The 16,702-nt window shown below is 36.9% G+C and overlaps 1 protein-coding gene across 1 annotated transcript; it reads right to left on the bottom strand.

The window, feature by feature from the left end:
- Positions 1-4,235: 4,235 nt before the first annotated feature.
- Positions 4,236-16,592, bottom strand: LOC140145844 (PAT complex subunit Asterix-like). The gene is made up of 4 exons (XM_072167532.1): positions 16,395-16,592; positions 8,057-8,156; positions 7,315-7,412; positions 4,236-5,207 (listed from the first exon to the last, which is right to left on the bottom strand). The coding sequence occupies exons 1-4, from the start codon at positions 16,442-16,444 to the stop codon at positions 5,138-5,140; spliced, it is 318 nt and encodes a 105-aa protein (XP_072023633.1). The 5' UTR covers positions 16,445-16,592; the 3' UTR covers positions 4,236-5,137.
- Between the last annotated feature and the right edge of the window lie 110 nt (positions 16,593-16,702).

Raw genomic sequence — 16,702 nt, forward strand, 5'->3', positions numbered from 1 at the left:
TGCATGCCACTGATTTACACTTGCAAAATTTATGATTACAAATTTGTCAGTCTTAATTCCAACACTGAAGAGGCTGGGCAATAATTATGAGCACTGGAGGAGAGTAAAATGGGAAGTTGGCCAGCCAAAAGGGGAGCAATTTCGGCAAGCCGAGGGGGCAAACAATATTTGGCATAAGTCAATCCGCGCCTTTTAAATAAAACAATCTAAAAAGCCTTCATATGAAAACAGTATGATGGAAACGATTTTCCTGCTCGCTGTGCTCGCAATATATATCTACACCATTTAAGTTTTGCAAATTGGGACCCCAACAATTTGGCATGTGCAAATTAGGTGGGGGCAGGCCAAGTGGGGGGGCAATTTTGGCATGCCATTTGGAAATTTTACCCCAGGCTCATCATTATATGCTCAGCCCCAAATTGTGTTTTGAATCAGTGGAGGGGGGGGGGGGGGTCATACAAAATATTCAACCTGAGATGGGGGTATAAAAAAATTCAGCCTGTGATAACATCAAGGTCATAAAAAATGGTCTCTGGTCACCAATGACTCCAGTTAAGTTACCAACATATTCACGAACCCCCTTCCAAAGAAAATGGGAGCCTCCTAAATGGCGAAATTGGGAAAATAAGGGTGGAATCTCAACATTTTGTATCCTTGGCTTGGGGCCTACAAATTAAAGTCACAGAAAAACACAAAGACCTAGCTATATCTATTCAACCATTGCTTAATATGTCACCCTCCTTCATTGTGTTGTCTCATATCCCTATCCACCCTACAATAAATGTGGTTTCTTTGATGTTTATCACTGTATAAATGGCTAGTATAATTATAATGGATCCCATATTGGACCTGGCAGTCACCTAGGGGCAGTGTGCTCTTTGCCAGGTCACAGGGCTAGCCTGACCTAGGGGCAGTGTACTCTTTGCAAGGTGGGGTACGTGTTAGGGGCTAGCCTGACCTAGGAGCAGTGTGCTCTTTGCAGGGTGGGGTGTTGGGGATTGAACACCTAATGAGTTGGTTTGCCAACTCAACCCCAAAAAGAAAATTTCAACCCCTCCTAAAACAACCCGATTGTCAACCCCCCAAAAAAAGAAAATAACCTCTACCCCCATGTAAATTGAAAATTGGCCCAGTAAAGTGAGTAAACACATGATTTTCTTAAATTTTGGGCAAAAATATAGTAAAAACAACATTTTTTGTTTAAGGTTGGTCTGAACCCTGGAATTATGGAAACTTTCGGGCCTCATAACTTCTAAATTGTTTGTCTAAAGTATATAAAAGTATACATATTTAGAATGGCAAAGACTGGATAAGTTCATCTGTGAGGTCAAAGGTGGGCCAAAATGCCATTTTTCGCCCAAAATCCCAAAAATAACAGTTTTTGGCCCACTTCTTTTGTGCACCGTAACAAAAAAATTCTTGGCCAAAATTTAATTTTATTAATTTTAAAAACTAGATCAAAATATCTAGGACCCGTTTTTCATTTTTTGAATTTTGACCGATTTCACCAAAAATATTTGAAATTTGTGCCAAAATCGGGCTTTTTTATGATTTTTTTGAAAAATCAACATTTTTTGACCATTTTTGGCGCAAATTTCTGAAAGTTAGTCGAAATTCAAAAAAATGAAAAAACGGGTCCTAGATATTTTGATCTAGTTTTTAAAATTAATAAAAAAACTTTTGGCCCAAGAATTTTTTGTTATGGTGCACAAAAGAAGAAGTGGGCCAAAACCGTTATTTTTGGGATTTGAGCCAAAGTGCCATTTTGGCCCAAATTTGACCTCACAGCTGAACTTATCAAGTCTTTGCCATTCTAAATATGTATACTTTTATATACTTTAGACCAACAATTTAGAAGTTATGAGGTCTGAAAGTTTCCATAATTCCAGGTTCAGACCAACCTTAATTTGAGCTCAAATACACCACTGAACCCCAAATAGGAATTTTACAAAGACCACACTGCCCAGGTGCTATGTAATAATTATGTGTACCGTACTATAATTAGCTCCCTTCTCTACCATCCGGCACTATGCTCAGACAACAGACCACTCATTGCAAGGATATAAACAATTAGGAATACCATTCCCATCAGGATTGACTTCATTTTCAGTTTATTAAAATGTTTCCATTCTGTACCCATAATTAAAAACAACAACAAGACATTCATTACCATTGTTATTCAAATGGGTCTTCATGATATACTGAATTTAACATATTAGGCGGGACAAAAATGTTTATGTGTTTCCAGTCATCCGACCATCGACCAACACCTTCTCAACCACAGCTACCCAAAATAGTTTTTTGAGGGCTGGAACAAAATAATTTTTAGGATTTGGGTTTCCTGACCAACTGACTAAAACAGTGCTGACCCAAAATGTTTTTACCTTCTATAGTATTAGTTCTATAATTGTTATGGTTCCATTTACCCCAGCTGCCCATTAAATTTTTTTTTAAAAGATGAAGAAAAAACTGTTTTCTCTGCCCAGAAGATGAAGAGAAAAGTTCTTTTCTTCACCCCATTTTTAAATCACTGACCAAGAGCATGTGGCCGGAATTCAAAATATGTTAAAAATATATAATAATTAGCCTATACAGACTGACTGCTCCTTAGAGAACATATGCTAATGGAAATACATAAACATTTTTGTTCAGCCTTATATACTAACTATTGTATCCTTCATTAATATATTCGTGTTCATTAATTGGTTAAACAAGTATCATTTGACCAACATTAGTTTTAAGTCAAAAAGATGATTGATGAGGGAATGGGGTACTATTGGAAGTATAGTACTACTATTTCCCTATTAGTATAACTTTGATGCTGCATCACAGATCCTAGTGGTCGGTCCAAGTGCAACTCGCCACATACGTGGGATTTCTGTACTGGTTTCAGGGTATTAATGTATAGAATGTGTATTGCATAGAGGTTACAACATTTTCACAGTAAGCTTTCAACTGTGTGTGTGCAGCATGCATGTGCATCTAGGCCAGCCTAGCCTTGATTAGGCCTATTTAAACCTACATGTATACCTAGGCCTATATGTCTATGATAAAAGCCTTGTGTTTCTAATATCAATGAACAAAGAATATATTAAAGAAGTATATAAAACAAATATTTACTGCTCTAAATTCGGGATCTGGTGGAATCTATTGGTCCCCTCGGTGAACTGAAGACTGTGAGCCTACTATTTTCGCTCAACCTGGCGGTCTCGGGAAAATAGTAGGTCCACAGTCTCCAGTTCACCTCGGGACCAATAGATTCCATCAGACCCCTCATGAGCAGTAAATATTTGTATAATATTTTATGTGATGCCATTTAACTTATCCTGGAAATAATGTTTATATTTTACAATGTATATACATTTTAGTACCTTTTCAGAATAGCATATTGGAGACCCACTTCCTTAAAACCAGGACTAAGTCAGATTTCATTATATGATTTGTCACTATTCAAGTATTTCACTAAACCCCCACCTTGGTCTGATCCCTGTGAAAGTGGGGAAATAAAGTTCAGTTCAGTACATTCCCCAACCCGGAGGAACTACCCCAGGTTTGCAGGCTCGGGAGATTACGCAAGTTTCAAACTGCCGGGGCCCCTACTCCTGGAGTGAATCAACCGTTTAATCCAGATGTAATCCCAGATTACAATCCCTACCAGTGCCCAACATTATTTCCCAGATAGAGTAGTAGGGGAAGTACTTGAATATAGTGCATTACATAATAGATCTATAGCAACTTTGTCCAAATTTTGTGTAAGTAGGTCTTATTAATATGTAAATACCAATAACAAATATGAAGACCATCACTCCTAAACAAACATAAATCTGCATTAATTTGGTATCTTACAACTGTTTGTATGTATAAAAAAAACATGCTTCTGTAATATTTATGGGTTTTTTTTCTGTATGTGACATAATCTGCTCCATGGGGCCAAAGGAGGCATTTTTGAAACTTGAGATATAATCATTATAATACAAACATTATACTATCATAATACTGAAAACACCAAAGGTCTAGTACACTTGTTCTAAAGTTCTGAAATTTAGTGATGTTTATTTTCTAATGTATTTTATAGACTCTATGCAATAAACAAACCAGAATGATATAACAATGGCATCCATGTTGGGCAAGATTCTAAGATGACAGAGTGTCAGGTGACAGGTCTCTAGTTTGATTCCACAACCATTCATTCCTATCATCTGTTTTATTGTAGTTTAATGCGAATTGCCTAGTGGTACCTTACGGAGGTCATAATTTCCTCTATTGTTTTTTTTTACTCCATATTTTTGCCTTTATCTCAATTTCAAATTTGTCGCCTTTGATCCCCATGGACCAGACCGTGTCACATAATATAGAAGTTATTGGAGTACTCGGTGAAAAACAAAATTACTGATTTATACTGAACTGATAAATACAAATTAATGACAACCAATCCGATCCAATTAGTCTATACTCTTGGCTCCCACAAATTTGAGCAAAAAACTACATGACAGAAATTAACATAATTATTTAAGATCAAACAGTAAACAGGACAAAATTCTTACCATTAAACAAAAGTACATAACATCAAAGTGTGTCACAAAATAGTCAAGTGCCAAAATACCTTTTCTTTAAAAAATAATTAATTTAAAAAAAAAAAAATTATTAAACAGAAGTCTGGAGCCCATACTCCATAATAAGCAATATGCAATGTATCATGATTCTTGGATGAATGGTTCTCCAATTGTCAGTGTTGGTTTGCTCAGTTAATATAGAACACACTGTTCTTGACCTGGGCTACATTTGCATATTGCAAGACTTCCTTGGTATTCTGCCTTTCCATTTGACCACAGGTGGCTATCCTTATTAAAGAAAGACCAACCCCACAATCTTCAAGTGAAAAATATCAGGCCATTTTACTTTGGGTGCCATAAAAAGGTGATCAATTAAACACATAAGGTAGCAGCTTTAAACCAATTACGTGTTTCTCTATTTAATTCATGGTGAAGTCATTCCATTCTACCAAGTCCATATTAATTTCTGATCAAAATGTCCCGATATCTTCTACTTAAGATTACCATCCAAGATTTATGGATCAATAAAAAGGAATTGTGGCACAAAAGTCATTGCAGCATCTTATCCTACTCTAGAGTTGGTGTTATTGCCATGGTAACGTCATGGGTTGAGGGCTCTGTAAATATGACATGACGACTGCTGATATTGATAACCTGTAAGGAGGAGAAAACAAACAAACAAACAAACAAACAAGTTACTTGATGCCCTTAAGGTGGTACTACACCCCCTGATCAATTTTGTGACTAATTTTGCATTTTTCTCAACAAATAACTACACACTGGTAACAAAAGTTATGTATATTATAGGGGCAAGGAATCCAATTACTTCACTGAAATTTCAGTGATTGAAGACAAGTGGTTCATTATATATGTTAAGAAATGAGGTACATTCTAGCAGTACCTCTTTTCTTATCATAAATAATGTACCGCTTATCTTGAGTCACTGAAATTCCAGTGTAGTAACTGGATTCCTTGCCCCTATAATATACATAACTTTTGTTACCAGTGTGTTATTATTTTTTTTGAGAAAAATGCATAAATACTCACAAATTTATCAAGGGTGTAGTACCACATTAACTTGGTGAGAGCATACCATTGTACTACACAGTAAAGAAGTTTGTCTTATAATAATGTAGAAACTTATTAGGTTTTTATTACTGCGTGCGTCCATTCAGTCCCAACTAACGCTTGTGTAAATTCATGTAAGCGCACGCCAGCCGCTAGTCACACATTACACCATGTGCAAGTAGCATAGGTGCTGTGCTCAACTGTGCAAGCCATTCAATTATCAATACACAATGTTATGAGGCGAACAACATATAGGCCTCATTTTATTAAGAAGTAGGTCACCCACCATTACACAGTATTTTTTATTGGGCCTGAGAGCACATCAGGCACATCAAATTGCATTCCGAATACAAGGAATGTCCTTCTGATATTATATAATTTTTATTCTTTGAAATTCGGGATATAATAAAAAAAATTATGGCAAATTATTAAAAATTGATATTTCTTATATTTTTGATATTTAACAGTCCTCAAATTAAACTAAATCTAATGATATGTATTTAAAGTGTATGGCTGGGATGAAAAGCCGTCCATCGTATGAAAATTTTGACCTTTCGTATTGAAGATATACATTTTTTCCCAAAAACATCTAAATATTTCAGGTCTTTTAACAAGTTAACTTCCTTTCATGTGTTACTGTCTTTTATTCTAAATAGCAGAGTCGGGTGTATCACATAGTAACATATATGTGTAGGTGTATCACATACGATGTTGATTGCAAATTGATCAAGAAATGAACATCGGGAAAATGTTGAGGATGTTAATTGTATTGTGAGTGGGTGTAGATTATAAACTTGCCATTAATGTACAGCAATTCATATGTCTATTAAAAGTAGACCTTTGAAGTTTTCCCAAAATATTAAAATATTATAAAATCGTACTTCTCACATATAGATTATCACTATGTTAAAGATATCACTATGTGATAATCATTTTCATGAAATCTAAACATATGATAAATTAAAGACCCATTCACTGATCCTAGCGCAAGTGTGAAAAAATTAAAATTGTTTCATATAAATTGCTTAAAAGTGAAGGATAAGTCATTCAAATTGTCATTTGGTACTTTTGAAATTACAAATTTGGCAAAAAACTAAGAAAACAGTAGTACTGACGAAGTTGAAGCCCCATTCAAATACACGTAGCTAATTTAGATACTGTCAGTATCTAAATTACAGATTTGTGTAAAATGTTTTATTTTGTCTTAAATACACGACTTTCGGCTGAACCACTCGCAGGCTATGTTAGCACATCTATGACAATGACAAAGGTACCAAAATCTGAATTTGGATGATTTTTACGATCGTCCGGATGAGCAAATCACTGAATGGGCCTTTAAATTGTCAATATGGATCCACCTGGACCCGATTGTTCATTTGTCAATGTAGGTCTACAGATTAAGTCCCGAGATAAGTATCTGACCGCTCATCCTTAACCACGGTGGTAGGTGAGACCACATATCCATGGTGATTTTGACTGGATGGCAGGAGTTATTAGGCACAGGGAAATGACACATACATGTCTGGAAAGAAAGACATGCTCGTTTGCGTCTTCACCAAAATTGTTGCTAACTTGCTATGCAGTGTCACTGCGTGCACTGAAGACAGTGGTCTATAACTCTATATACTTGTTGGTCTGGGTTTGTCGGTATGTGATACACGCGATGATATTTGGCATATAAATAGATACTTACATAAAACTACTGAACATTTGTTTTCCATCTTCTGTGCATCTTGTGTTAGCAAAGCTTATAAATGAGCAGTATACGGCAATCCAGGCACACCATTTCATCTGGAAAAAAATAAAGCAACAGTTGTACTGCACACATGTAAAAGGGGATTCAAATGATAAATCAAAGCTGGAATGGCAAGTGGATAATTGTTTTATCTCACTCAATACATAAATTCAAAGAACATCTCATATTTCACAAAACACGACTAAGCATACATGTACTATGTCAGACTAATTTCTGCGCAAAAGAATTATGCTCTCACAATAGCTAAATGTTGAAGATTTCTTGAGATATCAGGAAAACACAACAAAGCAATGCAATGAATAGACTCAACATTACCCTTATGATCATGAGGGCCATTTAATAAGCTATAACTATCCAATAATTTTATAGCCATTATGACATTAATATATTTGAGATAAATAAAGATAGATTTCATCATAACAATTTTAAACAAAGACATATGGGTATAATCAGAAATAATGGCACCAAAGTGTGACAAAAAGGTCAAAATTACAAACAGTGTTCAGAGATGTAATTATTATTTCTTTGCTGGTCTATTTCATTTGCACAGCAGGCATCAACAACCAAACGGTGCCATTATTTTTAACTTTACCCATATATAAATATAAATTAAGATAATTAATGACAGCAAGCATACTAAATTATTTATCTTCAGCTTGCTTACTCTACTGCAACATACCTTCATCATCAGTCCAAACATGCTGAATACCATTCCTAATAAGTTCATATAATCTGCTGTGGGATCATCTGGTGCCGCTCCTTCTTCTGGAACTTTGTAACTGTAACAAAAACAAGGACAAGTAAGTTCAAACTGATTAATTAAGTAGACAAACAAATGGCAAAACAGTCCACATCTGAAAATTATGGGGTTGTGGGCTATTCTGTGGACTGGAGTGATGAGTTAATTTTATTCCAAAACTTGCATTTTTATTGCTATTTGGCAACCTCTTTTAAGGAAAGAAAAAAATATTAAAGGTAATAGTTGAATGAAATGAGAAAAATAACTTTATAGAAAGACTAGGAAGAATGCGTGCAAAAGAGTGAATTATATAAAAACAAATTAACAAAACAAATATATATATTCTTGAATTGTCAAATATGTTTTATTGGCATGTTATTTTCAACATGTTCCTCAGGTATTTCAATGCATAGCAGCACATGTGAGAAGGAGATCTTTTAGGGTTATTTGCAAGAGAATAGTTAAGTCGGTTATATGCAATAGATCTACAAACAAAAGGGTTAAAATATAGTACGGTTTTGACAAGTTTACATATTAGCTTGTTTATTTGCAATTTATTTATTTCAGATGCCATAGGTAATTGAGAGGAAAGTTTTTAATCATAGATCTCCAAAGATAATGAGATCTTCGAAAGTAAAAGGTGTCACAAAACTCACAATATAATAAGATTTCCCTCATAATTATATTAGCTCCTGGGAAATGGAAGAATTTCAAAGAATTAATGAAATATTGGACGAGACGTAGTTGAGTCCAATATTTTAAAACTCATAGCAAGACCAATAAATATTGGGCGTTAAGCATACAATTTTATCATTATTATGTTTTGGATCCAATATTTTCACACACTTGGATTCATCAAAACATAATAATGTTGTGAAGTGGAATCCGATATTGGCCATCATGTTCAAAATGTTTCAATTATGTGAACTTTGAACCAAAGCTATGCTAAGCTTAAACCGAATATAAAGAAAACCGTTAACCTCTGCCTTATTTGATGGCACTGGCACTAGCCATTTAATGTGCATTGACACCTTGGAGCAAAAGCTCTCATAAATGGGTCACCACGACTAGAAATTACCAAATATCAAATCAGCAAAGGATCAACCATTTTTGCACAGCCATTGCAGTAACTGCTTCTCCATCAAGAACCTCTAGGGCCCATCAGCCTCCATATTATCAGTGAGCCGTCTTACTTACAAATAATGTACAAATTATGTCAAGTCCAGATTGATTGATTAAGTCAGAGATTAATGCCAAGGCAGTGGCTTCTCTGAAGTAGTTTACATGTCTCACATGACGATCCTGCCTGCCGAATTGAATCTTAACTGAGTCTGAGAATCTAATTTGAGAAAAGTATTAAGAAAACAAAACTGCTCCTCAAATTAACCAAAGCTGCCAAGGGAATTTAATTGTTTTAACATTTTCCCGGCAAGCGAAATTATTAGGGTCCATTTTTAAATTGCCCCAATTGCCCCTCATTGCATGAACGTGATTGGTTTAGCGTGGTAATGGGGCAAAGTGAATCGATTGATGGACATGAGAAATGCTCCGCCCACAATATTTTTAAATAGAGGGCGTTGGATCGCTCCAAGGTAGGGACGCTCATACAATTTTGAAGTTCAATATTTTTAGCTGAAAGTTCTTTCATTTGAAAGAGAATCAAATTACCTTTAATCAGTGATTTGAGGCATAATGATACCTGGGGCGGGTACAAAAAAAAAAAAGGTGTTTTTTTCGGTTTTGTAGTGTCTCTGGACCTAGACTTAAATGCTACATGTAGGATCATTCATGGTTGACCTAAAAAAAAAAAAAAAAAAAAAATTTCAAGATATTTTGTATTTTCTTGAAAATTGATACTTTGTATTCATGTCATACTCTTTTAATGATTTCAAAATGCATTCAAATTCAATGCAGAAATCATTAATAGAGTATGTCAAATACAAATTATAAATTTTCATATTAAAAATACAAAATATCTTGAATTTTTTTTTTTTTTTTTTTTTTTTAGGTCAACCATGAATGATCCTAGCATTTAGGTCTAGGTCCAGGGCACAGAATTAGAGAAGGAGAACCGGGACTCCCTATACCGCCACGCATAATCACGCCGTCAGCCATGGGGAGAAAATTGGGGTATTCGGGTCCTTGCCGGCGTGCTTGGAGACGAACGAAAACAATTCTGCGTCTCATCTGAAGCGTCTTGATACTCGCGTACAGGTCGCATGAAGTGCGTCTCTCAAATGCGCCCACACACTTTGCAGTCCACGCTTTATAATGCGTGCCGGTTCGAAATTCTGAAAATTGGTGAAAGCGTGGGGGTTTAAACTTTTTGGGTAAAAAGCGTGGACTGATATAAAGCGTGGGATTAAAATAAAAAGCGTGGGGCTTCTTCCAACTTACAGTATATTTTTATTGAATGATAAAATAATCATAGTTCCAAGAAAAATCACCAAAACTTGCACACTATGTCGCAAGATAAAATTCCATTTGATGCAGGCTCGTGCTTGTTTACGTGAATCCAGTGCAATGTACACAATATCCTCCCTGGAAGCGCTGCCAAAACACCTACGTCATATGCAAATGTCCGATTTTCCATGACGTGTTATTTTTCTTTACATTGATCGTATATGAGTGGCGCCATTAACATGCATAATTGATTGAGCGAAGCAGCACGGAAGAAGTAGGATATAGTCGCTGAACAGGGCGGAGGTCGAGTGTCGTGGCGAGAACAACATTTGAACACCATAAAAGTACAGTTATTCATTAAAATGCTTATTTTACAGTGCAGTAGTAGTTTTTCACATATAATTTGCATTGTTCACGTAATGTATCAATTAACTTATTGGAGAGAAAAACATCGGACTCGCACATGTGAAATAGGTGCAGAATTCGGCGTACTTGATACTTCGAACCAAATTGTGTGCGACTTTGTCAGTTTACAAATAGCGGAAAAAGCAAAAAAAGTGGTGGGGTCAAGAATTTTCAGTATAAAGGGTGCCTCAGTAAAAAGCGTGGGGGTCAGGAATTTTCAGTATAAAGGGTGCCTCAATAAAAAGGGTGGGGGTAAAATAAAAAGGGTGGGAGTCAAACCCCACTGCCGAGTATGGGCCCATCATCCATGTCGCGCTTGCATGACAACGAATGCCTCGAGCGCATTCCGAGGGAAACCGAATACCCCCAATTTTTGCTCCGTGCCTGTATCAAGATGGCGGCCGAGTCCTGGTTCTCTGGTTTTAATTCTGTGGTCCAGGGACACTACAAAACCAAAAACTTTTTTTTTTTTTGAATTTCGGGTATCCGGGCATGGAATTCCTGCCCGGGTACTAGGCTACCCGGGCGGGGCTCTTATTCCCGGGGCGCAGTCCCTACCTTAATTGCAAATGTCATTTTTATCTGTCAAATCCGCTGTGTATGTGCTCAGAGATTTTATGATATGCTCCATAAATCACCTGTGTGAAACTGACTTTATACCACTCGCTTCGCTTTTAAAGCTAGCAGAAAAGCGAAGCCTCCGGCTACCTCGTGGCATGACGTCATCATGGACGTGTACAAAATTTCCGATGGGCGCCTTATTTATTTGTAACCCGTTTTGTGATTGGTTGCAAACACCATTCATCGCAATCGTAAGCCAATCAATGAAGGGGACGGCCTTTTACAGTATGAATTTATGTGACCCGCCAGTAAAGTACGTCTAACCTGATTGGTTTACAAAAATAATTGGATATTTGCTAAGCCAGTCAGCGTGCTCGATGCTTAACAACCTGGTCGTAGAGGTTTTTTTTTTTTTTAATACTAATAGGCGAATTCACATGGTGATCCAGTGATCGAGTATAAATTCAGCATGACTTCTGCTTTAACAGGTGCAATAACAATACGTGGACACAATCAGTGACATTTACACAATGCAATAATGAATTATTTATGACATGCATGGGATGGATCTTACGATCGAGGTAAGGTTTTCGGCCTGTCCCTGCGTGAATATCGTTACTTTTCAGCATCAAAGATACTTGCGATGACCAGTTTTTTGCGGACACTTTGATAACAGGTAACTTTTATAGGTCATAGGGTAGAAACGATAGTTGTACAATTGGCTGAGCTTTACTATACCCTACCACATTTGGCCGTCGCCGAAGCTACCCTAGTTTTAGCCCTGCTACACCGACGGCGCGAAACTCGATGATAGGATTACATTGAATGATGTATGGATTAACTCAGTGCAATTAATAAATCACTTAATTCAGCAAATTAAATAAACGAACGAGAGAGATTCAAAACAACATTGTAGTAATTTAATTAATAATGCCACTATATAATGAAGAAGAGGAACATTAAATTTAATTAATATTCATAATTATTGCTTTGCTTCCCATAATCAGCCAGGAATCATAAATCTGCATAATGATCGGTTTCCATTCATTAATTATCTTATTTAAAGAAGAGATAAATAATTATTAATTAACTTAAGAACATTAAATAAAACATTAACTTTTAACAATACTCAGTCATTAATTACCGTATAATATGTAAATTATGATGCACACGAGGAAGGTTACCGTTGTTGCAGGCTACAACGACTTACGCCGTTTGATAATTAATCAATTAATTAACGTTCTTAAACAATTAACTTTTAACAATATTCAGTCATTAATGTTATGCCCATGAGGAAGGTTATCGTTGTTGCAGGGCTACAGCGACATCGCCGCTTGATAATTAATGAATTAATTAACAAACAAACAAACAAACAAACAAACTTCTATATAAATATTCACCCATTAATGCGATGCCTATAAGGAAGGTTATCGTTGTTGCAGGGCTACAGCGACATCGCCGTGTGAACTTTGATCGACAATTTCTCAACAACCCTACTACCGATTTCCATGATTTTTGTACCAAATTTCTTCTTTTAAAAGACCTTGCTAAGTATAGGCCTAAATGATTATCATGATTGTACGTCGTTCATAAAACGCCCTACCACTCACAAGCTTTACTTTACATTGACCGTGTTCTTATGTTCAATACAAATCTGAATAAAGATGGAAGATAACAGTTCTGTTTCATTCACAATGTTTTGTTGAACTTGTAAAAGAAATGTCTTATGATGCTTATTTTTCACCTAATTAGTCGGGAGTGTATGACCATTTTCTTCTTAATTAACTTTTCAGTGGTCACGGTCCTGTTTTTATTTATAACAACTGCAAAGTATGAAATCACATAAACCAGTGTATACGTGTTCATAAAAGGCACCAACAAGTGATAACCAGGTGCAAAAGTTCTGTTTCTTCTTAATTAACTTTTCAGTGGTCACGGTCCTGTTTTTATTTATAATATCTGGAAATTATGAAATCACATAAACCAGTGTATACGTCGTTCATAAAATGCCCCAACCAGTGACAACCAGGTGCAAACAAATGTGCATTATGCGATTACCAATGGCAACTTAACTTAATATTTCCTCTTGTCAACAAACAAGCAACTCCCCATTTCACATGTTCATCATATCATTCAAGGCGTCGCTGTAGCACGGCAACAGCGGTACCTTCACCCAATGGCAAGGTATAGGTTAGCGGCGTCGCTGTAGCACAGCAACAGCGATACCTTCCTCCTCTTCATTACATTTATTTGATCAAGTCACTACAAAAACGCAAAAAGTCTAGCTTTGCGCCGTCGCTGTAGCACAGCAACAACGATAGCTTCGCGCCGTCGGTGTAGCCCAGTAAAAGGTATAGCTTCGGCGCCGTTGTTGTAGCACGGCAACAGCGATACCTTCAGCGCCGTCGGTGTAGCCCAGTAAAAGGTATAACCCGGCGCCGTCGCTGTAGCACGGCAACAGCGATACCTTCGCGCGCGTCGGTGTAGCCCAGTAAAAGGTATAGCCCGGCGCCGTCGCTGTAGCACGGCAACAGCGACACCTTCCTCCCCACATTAATTTGGTGACATGACCAAATAAGGTATATACCTAAGTGCCGTCGGTGTTATCATACGGAAATAGGTATACTTTCGCGCCGTCGGTTTAGCCCCTCAAAAATGTCTAGCTTCGCGCCGTCGCTGTAGCATGGCAACAATGACACCTTCGCGCCATCGGTGTAGCCCAGTAAAAAGATATAGCTTCGCGCCGTCGCTGTAGCACGGCAACAGCGATACCTTCCGCCGTCGGTGTTGCCCGTAAAAGGTATAGCCGGCGCCGTCGCTGTAGCACGGCAACAGCGATACCTACCTCCCCTACATTCATTTGGTGACATGACCAAATAAGGTATACCTCAGTGCCGTCGGTGTTAGCATACGGAAATAGGTACACCTTCGCGCCGTCGGTGTAGCCCATTGAAAAGGTATAGCCGGCGCCGTCGCTGTAGCACGGCAACAGCCATACCCTCGCGCCCTCTGTGTAGCCCTGTAAAAAAAGGTCTAGCTTTGCGCCGTCGCTGTAGCACGGCAACAACGATACCTTCCTCCACCACACTCATTTGCTAATATGACAACTTTAACAATTAGGCCTACATAAGGTGCACCTTTGCACCGTCGGTGTAGCCTTACGGAAATAGGTCTACCTTACCGCCGTCGGTGTAGGCCCCTCATAAAGGTCTAGCCGGCGCCCGTCGCTGTAGCACGGCAACATCGATACTTTTTGGGCGTCGCTGTAGCACAGCAACAACGATACCTTCATTCACCATCACATCATTATTCAATATATGATACTTAACGTATTTACTCCATGAAATAAATGCTGCTCATTCTTAATCAAACCACTCATTAACAATTAACATTCCTCTTATCAATATAACTTTAATCACTATTAACAATCATTGTTAATTACTTACAACAACCCTCTTATCCCTCACACTCATTATTATTATGTCATAATTATTAATTAACTACCATCGCCCTCTAATCCATCATAATAATTAGAATTATATAATTATATATCATTCATAACCAATTACAATCGGCCTCTTATACGTCACAATAATTATAATTATATCATGCTTATTAACATCATCTTTTGATGCGGTCATCATTATTACTTGAGTACATTAAAATCTATTACGCATAATTTTAATTTATTAATTATTTATTTTAATTTTATTAAAATACTTCTAAGCCACTATATAATGCAATATAGTTATTTCATTATGCTTAAATTAAATTCAAATGACATTACTATTATCTAGAAGTAACCACAATAATTTAATCGTACTAACACTTATTACCTTGATGAATGCAAACTTCATTAAGTCAAATTTACACATACTGTATTAAAACCTGACTCATATACCTCTAACTTAATTTAAATCTATGCCATTAATAAGTAATTAAGCGCCGACGCCGGTGTAGTTTTACAAAAAAGGTGCAGCTTCATGGCGCCGTCGATGTGGTAGGGTATTCTAAAGGTACTCCGTACAATTGTACGAAAATATACATTTTGTTATACATGTAGGCCTAAAATGTTTACAAAAATATATTGGTCCGTACGTTGTGCATGTATTCAGTTGTTCGACGTATATTTCTATCCCGGGATTTCTATTCTACGATTTGCGCATGATCAATAGCACATATGGTGTTACTATTATAGAAAATTTGATTTGTTTTCAGGTAACACGCAGGTTTTGTTTCCAGTACACTAACTTTCGAAAAGCAATACACTAATTAGCGGGGCCTTGCTGTTTGCTGTGGATATCTTTAACTGCATTTTATAAGTAAAGATTTTGAAATCCAAAGTAAAAATTGTGATATTTTCAACTGTTTGACTTTGAGAAATGAATTATACAAAAGGAACCTGTGTAAAACCCAGGTGCTGTATCTATAAGGCCAAGGAAAGTCGATTTTGAGTTTCCCGCCACCCGCCCTCACTTCATTTTCTGACCCTCACTTGAATTCATTATTGTGATTTTCCAAAAAATACCGATAAAAACTGGTTATATTTGCAAAAAAAATTATTGCACTTTGTACTACACCTCTGAGCGACAAAGCGATCGATTTGGCCAGTGTTATAAATATAAACTTAATACTCCGTTGGTGAGCGACGCGGCGGGCGATTGGTATTTCACCGAACGCAAGAAAAAGGAGGCCTACCGTATCTGATTGGCTAGGCTAGCCAATCAGATACGGTAGGCTTCCTTTTCTTGCGTTCTGTGAAATACCAATCGCCCGTCGCGTCGCTCACCAACGGAGTATTAAGTTTATATTTATAACACTGGCTGTTGACACTGTGTGGGAGTGACATGAACTGGAAGTGCATGAGTGACGTGTATAAATTTGGCCTAAAATTCATAAGCTTACTTACTTTATAATTTTAGCTGGTCTTTTGACATCATTCTGGTTATTAGACGACATTCTACTTCTTAAGCTAGATCAATTTGTAAGCTTATGATGCTTAAATTCTGCTAGTAAAATGATGAAAATCGCGTCGAAAACGCTGTGATTTTTCTTCGCGATCGCAAATTACCGGAAACAATTTCCGATTTTCTCTACTCCTTGGGAGTAGTTCCGGTGTTTCTTGTAAGTGTTGCATGTGTACTCCAAAACATAGATTTTTCACAATAACATGCCTAGTATTACAATATTTACATTACAAATCGTTAAAATAATATC

Source organism: Amphiura filiformis, chromosome 1 (genome assembly GCF_039555335.1).
Source record: "Amphiura filiformis chromosome 1, Afil_fr2py, whole genome shotgun sequence".
NCBI lineage: Eukaryota > Metazoa > Echinodermata > Ophiuroidea > Amphilepidida > Amphiuridae > Amphiura > Amphiura filiformis.

Coding starts and splice junctions, on each gene's coding strand:
- LOC140145844 (XM_072167532.1), bottom strand. CDS start 16,444: ATGTCGTCTAATAACCAGAATGATGTCAAAAGACCAGCTAAAATTATA. Junction 8,157..16,394: donor AGACCAGCTAAAATTATAAA/GTAAGTAAGCTT, acceptor TTTTTGTTACAG/TTACAAAGTTCCAGAAGAAG. Junction 5,208..7,314: donor CAAATGTTCAGTAGTTTTAT/GTAAGTATCTAT, acceptor TCCTCCTTACAG/GTTATCAATATCAGCAGTCG.